This window comes from Chrysoperla carnea, chromosome 4 (assembly GCF_905475395.1).
Source record: "Chrysoperla carnea chromosome 4, inChrCarn1.1, whole genome shotgun sequence".
NCBI classification, from domain to species: domain Eukaryota; kingdom Metazoa; phylum Arthropoda; class Insecta; order Neuroptera; family Chrysopidae; genus Chrysoperla; species Chrysoperla carnea.
This window is the reverse complement of record NC_058340.1, coordinates 39877634-39888820: the sequence shown is the minus strand read 5'-3', so window position 1 is coordinate 39888820 and position 11187 is coordinate 39877634. Positions and strand designations below refer to the sequence as shown.

The following is an 11187-nucleotide window of genomic DNA, read 5'->3' as shown; positions in this document are numbered from 1 at the left end:
TGTTTGCACGCGTACAAAAAAAAAATAAATAGTGGCCTATGCTGTACATATCGCATTTGTTTCCAAAACTAATAATACCTGAAATACATTATTATTATTTCAAATACACTACTGAATTCAATTTAACACACAAATAAAATTTAAAAAACAAAAACAAAACGTGAAAACAACATTTGTTCGTATACAAAAAAAAAACAACGGACAAAAAAACAATACGCGTTTTTATTACTATAATTTTTTTAAATTTATTTAAGTCATTCAAATTTAGCACTTTTAGCGCACCTATAGTTTTATCTGGAATGTAGATGATAAAAAAGAACATTAAACCGACAGAGGTAGACTACCAGAATAGATCAACCATAACTCAATGTCGTGTTTCTATCCTAAAATAATTTTTATCCGCCGACTTAGTAAAAATCTATCAAGAAAATTAAAATTTTTGGTAAAAATCTATCTTAAAAGGTTCCAAAACATGTTAATTTCCATACTATCTCTTCGTATTTACGCTCCAAACTTTAATTTTAAGAAAATCGTATTACAAATTACTCCACTTTCTAACGTTACAGTGGATGTGCTCCCAGTTGTCAATACGAAAACTTATTTCAATTTTTCAGCAGGACATATCCAATATAGACAATTTGTACCATTTATTGATGATCCTAGCAATTTAACGTTGTGTTATCATTGTTGAAACTTTCTAGGCTGCTTATTTTCAATTAAATAGACAAAACTCGTTATTATAAGATCGAAAATGTCTATAATCGACTTGTCCCGCTGGAAAAATTAAGCAACCATGATGCGCATATCCTACTTACTTTCAACAAATAACATTTTAATAAAAATTTTGATCAATAACGTTGCTATAGTTTCGAAAAATAAATATTTCACAATGTTAACAAATTTTATAAAAAATTGTAAGATAAAAATTTTTTTCAGTGATAGTTCTTCAAATATTATGATTTTGAAAGATATCGTATCGACTGTTAATAATTTAACAAAGAGTAAACGATTTGAATTATTCAAAACTTGGACACCATCAGTTATAAACTTTGTTTTGGCATCAACTTTATTAACAGTTTATTTTACTGAATGGAGAGCAGTATTGAAACATATACCATCTTACAAGTCTAAATATGCAAATGAACGTAAACAACAAGTGGAAGGTGAATTTATTTGAACTATTTTTTACACGAACCTTTATAGTAGTGACGTCTAAATATCCATGTCAAACTAATATACAAAATAACAAATCAAAAATATCTAAAGTCAAAATACCAATAGGATAAATATTGAATACCAAAATATGAGAGTGCTAAAGCATATAATGCAAAAATAGAAGAGCTCAAAAATCTCTAATACCAAAATATCAGGTGACAAAATATCAAATATCATAAATAAAAAACTTTGGAAAGAATTAAAGTGGAATTATTGAAAATGTATAACTCCACTATTTAATTTTCATTGCCACAAAACTAGTGTAAATTATTAGTATGGTTTAGTTTTTTGGTTGCTCTTATGAAACTGATTTGCATTAGACTTTGCATGGGACAGGTCTCACAAAAATCTTAATGTATTGAACATTCCGATATAGAAGGAGAAATGTTTAGGTACAACGACTGAGAGACTTTTTCAAACTTGTATACATTAACACTGGATTTCATCGATGGATGTTTTGCACTTTAGATATTATGAATTGGATATTGAGGCATGAAGCTATTATTTAATTCATCACTTGGCACTTTTAAACAAAGTTTTTTTTATCATTTCTTTTAGAAATTTCAAGCAGCAGTAATAAGATGGAACCATCCAAAATGATAAAAGGTACTAGTGAAATTAAAATAAAACAAAACCCAGCGGAATGGATTTGCTCAAATTTTTGCCGAAAGTCTTATCTAGCCATAAAAAGATAAAAAATAGACTATTTTTTCAATTGTTAACAAAGTTTTTGCACGTTTTGCTTTAAGGGCGGCGCCGTTAAACAGTTTTAAATTAGTAAAGACCGTTTTAAAGCTAGAGAAGGCTATTTTTCGCACCTTAAACTCGACAAATTAACATTGCTTTTTTTGTTAATGATATTTTTTTTTTTTTTTGTAGCTGATTTAATAACTTTAAACGAAAAATCAAAGAAAGAAAAAACACTAAGCATCGAGTCTAAAGAAAAAATACACGTCACTGGCATACAAAATACTAATGTCAATGAGTATTTTCCGAAGGGTACGCCCGAATATTTTATAAAAAACAATTAAATGTTTAATATTATGTAATTAAAATTATGTGCAAGGCAAACAAGATTTTAGCTTTTTTTTAATTAATGAAATTTTTTGGCAGGCGTTGTTGATTCTTAAATTGGCTTTCGTAGCAACATAAATGGCTACTTACAAGATCATTGATTGGATTCAATTACCCAAAGTCTATATTTTCCGTATCAATAAAAAAAAAGTTGATGCCAAACATATATTCTACGATTTGGTCAATGATTACCGCAATTTAAAATCGCTTATAAAATTTAAAGATGTTTTACCTATCGATATTTAGGTAAAAAATTGACGTTAAAGTGTATTACAGCACGTTATCTTACAATGGTTTTTCTTAAATTGCAAAACAATAGCGACTTTCAAGTATAGCGTTTTGAAGCCTTGAAAATTTGTTTTTTTGAAGTTGTATGTTTCCGGTCCTAATAACAATTCTTGAAGGGAAATAATCCACCCTAGGCCAACAAAGTAATTTTTCCAAAGCGTTCCACCGCACTTGTTTTTTCCTCTGTTATATAAAAATAAACTAAATACACAAACTACTATTCCATGAGCCAAGAATATTCATAATTTCGATTTATTTCGGTCATATGGTTAACTCTTGCCCACACTTAACGTCTCAATGAATACTTAACCTAACTTTTTAAATTTATAAAGCTTTTACGCTAATGAGATTGAAATATTCAAAGTGCTATCGTATTAGCTCGTTATCATACAACTAAGCACAGCATTTAAATTTTAAAGTAATGCTAATTGTCAGTAATGTCGACCGGAACTTATTTTGGTAAATGCAATTTAATCACAATTTATGTTTTATGTTGAATCTCTTAATTAAACATGTACAACATTCGTTATAGTGAGTGCAGTGTAATTATTTAACATAATATGTTTTACTTTTAAAATTATTTGTCATATGTAATTTTCTTTATCCATTGTTGTTTTTAAAAAGCATCGCATATATTATAAAAAAAAAATAGAACTAAGTTACACACATATATACATATACAGAACTCGACTCGTTCATTCGTTGTTGCTAACAACTCTCATCATCAACAACAGTGGATTTTATCAACTTAATTAACAGAGAACATATTTTATTCTAAAAAAAAAAAAGTTTTTTTTTTATGAAAAAATAAAATAAAACTCAACCAACTGCCAGCCTGCTGCTCTATGTATTATGATGTTTGAAATTATATGTGAATGTGCAAATTTTTCCAATAGGGGAAACGGAGCTTTAAATAAATGTGTGTAAAGAAAACATGGAATGGAACATTTTCCTGAAATAACCAAAATCTACAGTTTTTTATATTCATAATAACCGAGTATTTAGGTGGAAATTCGTAAGACATTCTTAAAACATACAATAAATTTGCTTTACTTGTAGGTATAACTAGTAAAAAACAAGTGGGAAAAAAAATTGGCTGAGTTAATTGTTGGAATATCACGTATAGACAGTGTTGATTACTCTGTCACATTACACATATACATACATGTCACACATATAATAATATATCTGATATAGCCATAACATACATATTAAACAATTTGCGCATAATTTGCGCTCTCACGGGAAAACAGTGATGTTTACGAAAAAATGTTTCAAACAAAAGATGTTTATTTTTTTATAAGAAACATTTTTTACATTTAAACTTTTTTTCTATCTCTAACGGTTTAGACGGGTTTACACGATAGGTCCTACGGATCCAAGATCAAATTGACCTATGCTGCTCGTTTACGTTCTTGACCTTACTTTTCACGTCCTCAGCACGTTATTTCAGGTTGATATCTCTTTTCGTTTTTGAGTAATCGCGATGACAGACGGACAGACAGACAACCGGAAATGGACTAATTAGGTGATTTTATGAACACCTACACCAAAATTTTGTTCATGGTATCAATATTTTTAAGCGTTACAAACTTGGAACTAAGCTTAATATACGTTCGTATATTTTATATACATGGTATAATAACCTAGAACTTCTTCATCTTGTTACTAGGTAACAATTACCGTCAAGATATGTTTTTTCAACCAAGGAAAATCAGAAAATCTAAGGAAATTAAAATATTCTTATAATATCTACCATTTTCTTAATATTTGCTAGATCCAATTGACTTTTTTTAATTTTTTTTTGGAATTATCTACTCTTTCTAGATCTTTAAATTAAGAGTTATTTAATTCTCGGTTTGTAGACACTGGAGAAACAATAAACTGTAAATTATCCATATTTTTACAGTAATTCAAATCAATAACATCTAGTCAAGGCAGTAAGAAATCACTTGAAATTGATACAAATATATTTACATCTCCTTAAAGATTCTTCTATCTCGTGACACTACAATTTGCCTGAAACAAAACTTAAAACATCAAGGTTATTTTTTTAAATTCTACTGCCTTAAATGAAATGAGAATATTCCTTTCACGGATAAGTTTTGCAAAGATGCTGTTTGTGACGACGAAAATGGCTGTCTCATCAATGCAGACACAATTTTTAATATATTTCCAAATGTAAGACTGAATGCCATTAAACATTTTTTAGGCAAGTTTACCCTGAAAGTTTTTCACCATTTTTGTCATAATAAGAGAACAAATCTCTCTTGTTTTACATAAAATGTGGCAAGTAATAATTTTTCAAATTATATAATTTTGCCTCCATATCAAAAATATATTATATTTGAGACAACTTGCTAACAGTAACTATCAGTGACACAATCGTGTTATATAATCAAACTTTCTTGGTTAAATGACAATACAAAATCAAATTACTTGTTCGCCTATTAAAATTATTGTATCAAATCTGCAATTCGTATTCACAATGTTCTCGATTCGAGTTGGAAGACATACATTTCAGGATTTTTCTATAAAATATGATTTATATTTAAACCATTTAGTTATGGTAACTAAATAAATCTGTGATCACAGTTATCCCGAATACAAATATTCGCCATGGGAACTGATTCTAGCGCTGTCTGGTGGTAGAAAATAGAAGCTGTCTATGACAAGTCAAATTTCAACAGAAATAAGAGTACGAACGTATTAAAAGTTTTTTTCACTCATTATCAAAATATAAATAAACAATTCAATCATAGCCATGCATAAATTTGACTTGTCATAGACAGCTTCTATTTTCTACCACTAGACACCGCTAGAATCAGTTCCCATGGCGAATACCGATATTTATTGGAAGATTTTAGTCAAAAATCGAGTATCGCGTTTGTAGATTACAAATTTATTGAAACAAAAACACTTATGAAAATCAGTTGGAAAGTGATCACTCCTGGCATCTAGTGATGAACATGAAAACCAGTTTATGTTTACGTATTGTGAATAAATCATGCTCGAATTGTAAACAAATCATGCTCGAATTGTAAACAAATCATCCAACTAAATTTCTGTCAAACAAAAAAACCATGTTTTGAACGAAAATTTCATAGTTAAAATCTTTGCCACCAAGTCAAAATCACAAAATATAACATACATTCATGTGAAATTTTTGTTTGTTCTGTTTTATTTCAACTGAAATATGTCTTTTTTACTGTACTTTTAAATTCATTTTACAAAAAGTGTAATAAGTTTCATTTCAAGTTATATAAATTTTTTTTCTTACTTGAACATAATCTCTTTACTCACTTTATATACGAACAGTTGTTAAATATCATTGTCTGCATTTAGAAAAAATGCCCATCTAAATAATTTATTGTTGTGTAATTACAGGTCTTTATTAATGCTTATATTTAACAAAGTTACCTCCAAAGTCACCTGCTATAGGTAATATAATTACTGATGAATATTATTTTGAAAATTAAACAGTTTCCTCAAAGTTTAAAAATAGAAACTTTGGACACACCGAGAGTATTGATTGTGTTGTGAGTTAACCCATATTATATTAAAATATCTGGATGACCGAGCTTCGCTCGGTATTTTTTTAGTTAAAAAGACACAAATTTTATCACTAATATAAGAATCGTTTAAAACTCCACACATATATCAATTGGAATGTCCCGGTAACTGTCCCGGGAACTTCATTTCGTTAACTACGATATACACCAATAGATATCAGGAAGAGTCATATTTTGCAGTGCATGTTTCAGTTTTTCATGAAAAAACGGATAGAACGACGTTTTTTAAAAATGATACCTTGCCAGATCGACTTTTCGTCCTAAAAAACCCCAGCATACTCATTTTCATGAAAATCGTTGGAGCTATTTCCAAGATCGTTGATATATATAAATATATATATATACAAGAATTGCTCGTTTAAATATATAAGATTTATATATCAAAAACATATAGAAAGTTTAAAACAGCGTGGTTAGCGTCTATTATCTCGAGAACCCATAATTCGAACCATATGGCATTGTTAATGCCAGATTCAAAGTTAACAAAATGAAGTTTACATGTAAATTAGAAGGCTGAAAAATAACGAAAATCTTATTTATTTTAATTTATCAGCTGTCAATTTCCAATTCAGAAGTTGCGTTTTCATTTTATTGTAGCTTGAAGAAATATGAAGCTGCTATTTCGAGTACAATAATTTGCATTGAAACAGGTTTTAGTAGGTGTAATTGTTCTCAGCAGGTTTATGATAAGAGAAGTAGTTCTTTAATCGAAAACATTGAAACCACGTACAAGCCCTGTGTACACAATAGCATAAAGGTTAATCCACTGTTGAGAGATTCTTTCGCAATTCAAATCACTCACTTCATAAACTAAATTTTAATGTCAATAAAAAAGAGAAAATAATTCCAATATCAATATTATCTACAGTGAGGAGAAAAAGTTCCTTTAAATTATTAAAATAAAGTTCAAGTTCAAGAGGATTGTACTCTATAGATACGAGTCCTCTCGCTAAGTAGCCCAAATTGGTTCAAAGCACAATAGTGTTTTTTGTATCCGAATAAAAAACAACGTGACACACGCGTACAAGCGAACTCCATATTATCGTGATTACTAGTCTAGTTCAGCAGCTATTGTGATCTGTACCTATAAAGCAAAATTATTCAAAAGTTCTTGTTATTGATAAACAATTTATTTCTTAATAAAAGTTTTTTTCAATAAAGAAAATAATTATCACTGTTAATTTTATTTAAACGAATATTTTTTCTAGAAAATTGTACTAGCAATGCGCGCAGAGAGATACCGCTGCAGCTGCAGCCACTTCTATAATGTCTAATAGCTCGTTTTGTAGTTATAACATCATGTTTTGACATTAGATTAGACCTATAGTTCAGATTAGACCTTCACGTTTCTTTAATAGCCAATTTAGATCCTAAACGGTAAGAGATAGAATATCAATTTAAATTAGAACTTCATAAAAAAACTAAGTCGATCTTCATAAAAAAAAACTTAAGTTGATCTTCATGAAAAAAATATCATTTTTCATTCAAACCATTTTTTCGAAAATCGTCAGCTTTTAGAGAAAATACGACTTAAAAATATGTCATTATTGCATTAATCGAAAGGAAACACGCTAACTGCGGAAAAATGCTTTAGCCAAAAGCTATCAAGGGCAATAGAGGACATTCGCCTGTGTTTATGATGCACTACAATCTATAAACTTCAAGTGTATTTCCTTTCGATTCAATGGAATAAGGATATATTCTGACGATTTTCGAAAAAATGGTTTAGGTAAAAATGTTAGTTTTTTTATGAGAATCAACTTTCTAATTTAAAGTGTTATTCTCTCCTTATCTTTAAAAACTAAAAAAGTTATTAAAACAAACCCGAAGAATCTTGTTCAATTTGATGTCCCCCATCAAACTCAGCAACTTGTCTATAAGTTATTTTTTGATGGGCTCACTACAAAACGAGCTAGTAGCCATTATAGATTAAAATAACCCACCCTGTGTACTTGCGAAGTAAGACGAGAGTGTGGTAATTAGCGAGTATACGATACTGGGCGAAAATACTCCGCAAGGCATTGTTTGCCAAATATCCTGCTCCCACTAAGCGGGCCACGTTAGCGGCACTATCGTTAAATAATCTGTATTGTAGCTTCTCTGGGATATGCGAAAGTTTTTCTCATCACTGTATATAAACGGCGCTCTTATCTATATTGAGATATTATCATCTTTAAATTTATTCTTTTGTTTTTTCATTTGTATAATCAGCAGTCATTGTTATTGTTTGCTAGACATATTTTTCTCTTTGTATAAACAACAAACAATCATTACAATATTCTTTATAGTATCGGAAACAGATTCAAGTTGACGTTAATAATACTGTTGTTTTATAAAAGTTTATATATACATTATCGGTAAAGAAGAACGAGACCTTTATAATTATATAGGTTATTTTCTATATTGAATTATTATTAAATTTATTACAAGTTTTCACCCCAAATATAGAAATTAAAAAAAAATGTTTGTCAATAATGGATACCGGAAACAAAATTAAAAACTTAAACCTTTGGAATAACTGCGTTGTTGTTTCTGTTATTAATTTTCAATTTCTGTTATTAATTTTATTAAATTGAATTTAAGGTACATTAAGTTTGTGCACGGTAAGAAATTTTTTGTGGGAATGTTAATATTAGCAACATTTATGGCGGAAGAGTCATTGCAGTATGAGATTCAGGCCCATCCTGGGTGACGATACCCACAATACTTCTCGTGGATAGCCCTACCCAATGCTGTAATTTTACTTATGCTAACATGAATACTACAGGTTGGCTGATAAGTCCCCGGTCTGACACATAAATGGCGTCGCTAGTATTAAATGCATATTATTTTTATATAGTACCAACCTTCAAATGATTCGTGTCAAAATTTGACGTCTGTAAGTCAATTAGTTTGTGAGATAGAGCGTCTTTTGTGAAGCAACTTTTGTTATTGTGAAAAAAATGGAAAAATGGAAATTCGTGTTTTGATAAAATACTGTTTTCTGAAGGGAAAAAATACAGAGTCCGGAAACTCATTATCAAGCCAAGTTTTTGCTTCCACTGTATTTTTTCCCTTCAGAAAACAGTATTTTATCAAAACACGAAATTCCTTTTTTTCCATTTTTTTCACAATAACAAAAGTTGCTTCACAAAAGACGCTCTATCTCACAAACTAATTGACTTACAGACGTCAAATTTTGACACGAATCATTTGAAGGTTGGTACTATATAAAAATAATATGCATTTAATACTAGCGACGCCATTTATGTGTCAGACCGGGGACTATTATAGTAACAGTATCTGTGGTTCAATGAAAATTGCTTAGAAAAAAATACAATGATTTATAATCAAAAACTTTATCCTTTCGAGTTCAAGCCAATTGCTTTATAAACTTTGTTCTAGATGATACTAATCATTTATATGTACAACAATTTTATGTTAAAATAACCGACAAACAAGTATCTAGAATAAACATAATATTATACAATACATAACTAGAATGTTCTATACCACTATTCATCAATCTTTTTCCCGATTTATTCTTTTGTACAATCATCACAATCGTTAATTTCTACCTACTTACAACAGAAACATCAGATACTATATACACATACGAAAGAATGATTTATTTTAAATTAAAAATATACAAACGAATCGTAGAAAATATCTAAAATACTTTTGTATTTATATTGTCATTACTCATTAAACACAAAGGCCGTTATTTATATGTTTTAAAAAATATATCTATATCTCTATGTGTATTATGTATATAAGAACGATTTATACAGTGAGAACAATTTTTGTTCTTTAGTTATAAAAATTCACTCGCTTGAAAAACAACCACGAGGATGTCCTGGAATAATGTTTATTTAATCTTTTTACTGTTTTTCAAGCTTGTTTTATTATTTCATTTAAAGATGTCTCACTTACTGATGAGAAAAAATTTGTATTTATTAATTGTTACGGTTTCTTTATAAAAACTCTTGTGCATGCCATTCAAACGGTCACAGCTTATTTTCTCCCGATCTACTTAACGAAGAAAGTTGAGATTAAGTACCTGCCAGAGAATAATAACCCAATCACGGATGTATTCTGTAAAGAAACCAATTATGATGTCGGGAGTTCGTTTCAGTTAGTATAATGGTCTATAATACAGAAAGGGATTATGGTTTCGTGATTAACATTCTGACGAAACTTCGCGAGTGGCTTCATTTCAGTGTAACCAACAACGTTTACATTTAAGAAAACTTTGAAACGGGGCGTTTTCAATAAGATAATCGAGAAACATGTCAATTTAACATCCTATTGATTAAATATGAACAACCATTAGCTTTTTTTTTTGCCTTTTTCTACGCTCACCCCTAACATGTCGGAAAAACAAGGATATGAAAGTTTATCAACAACCGGCTAATTTTTATACAAATGTTTAATAAATATTAGCAGATCCTAAGTGGTCAAGCGGACAAATTCGATAGACTTTGACCGTTTCTCTGCCTAGACTTAGGTTGCGGGTTCAAATCTAGGCAGCGGCAGTGTTAACAATTATAATTAATGGGGGCGGTAGAATAATTAATGTGAATTGATCACATTGTCGTCGCCTGGATAAGAACGAAGTAACCGACTCCACTCACATCAAAAATGCAATTGTAAATATAGATGTAGTTTACTAAAGATAATAAAATAATGATGTGGATGGACTCTGTTATTGGAGTATATGCCAGAGAAACGGAGGTTAAACCCCATTATTATTATATTACTATTATTATTTATTTTTTTCATTAATGAATATTCTTAAGAAAATTATAAAGTTTTACTCCAATCAAAGAATGATTCCACGCCAATCAAAAATGTGTATAGAACTGCATTTTAAATAAAATACTTATTTAAACATAAACAGAGTAACATCCCAGATTAACAATATTCTCCCCTCCCAAACCTGAAACAGTAAATAACATGTAGGTAAACATTATGCTAATAATGTATTTAAAGATTAAAAAAAAGGATTCGTACTAAAAACAATGAAAAATAAATCTGTGGACACAGTGTATAATAATAA

The 11187-nt window shown here is 29.4% G+C and overlaps 1 protein-coding gene across 1 annotated transcript; it reads left to right on the top strand.

Annotated features, from left to right (window-relative positions):
* Positions 1-942: 942 nt before the first annotated feature.
* On the top strand, positions 943-2246 carry LOC123298718. Its single transcript, XM_044880811.1, has 3 exons — positions 943-1163; positions 1774-1821; positions 2095-2246. The coding sequence occupies exons 1-3, from the start codon at positions 956-958 to the stop codon at positions 2244-2246; spliced, it is 408 nt and encodes a 135-aa protein (XP_044736746.1). The 5' UTR covers positions 943-955.
* Positions 2247-11187: the final 8941 nt, after the last annotated feature.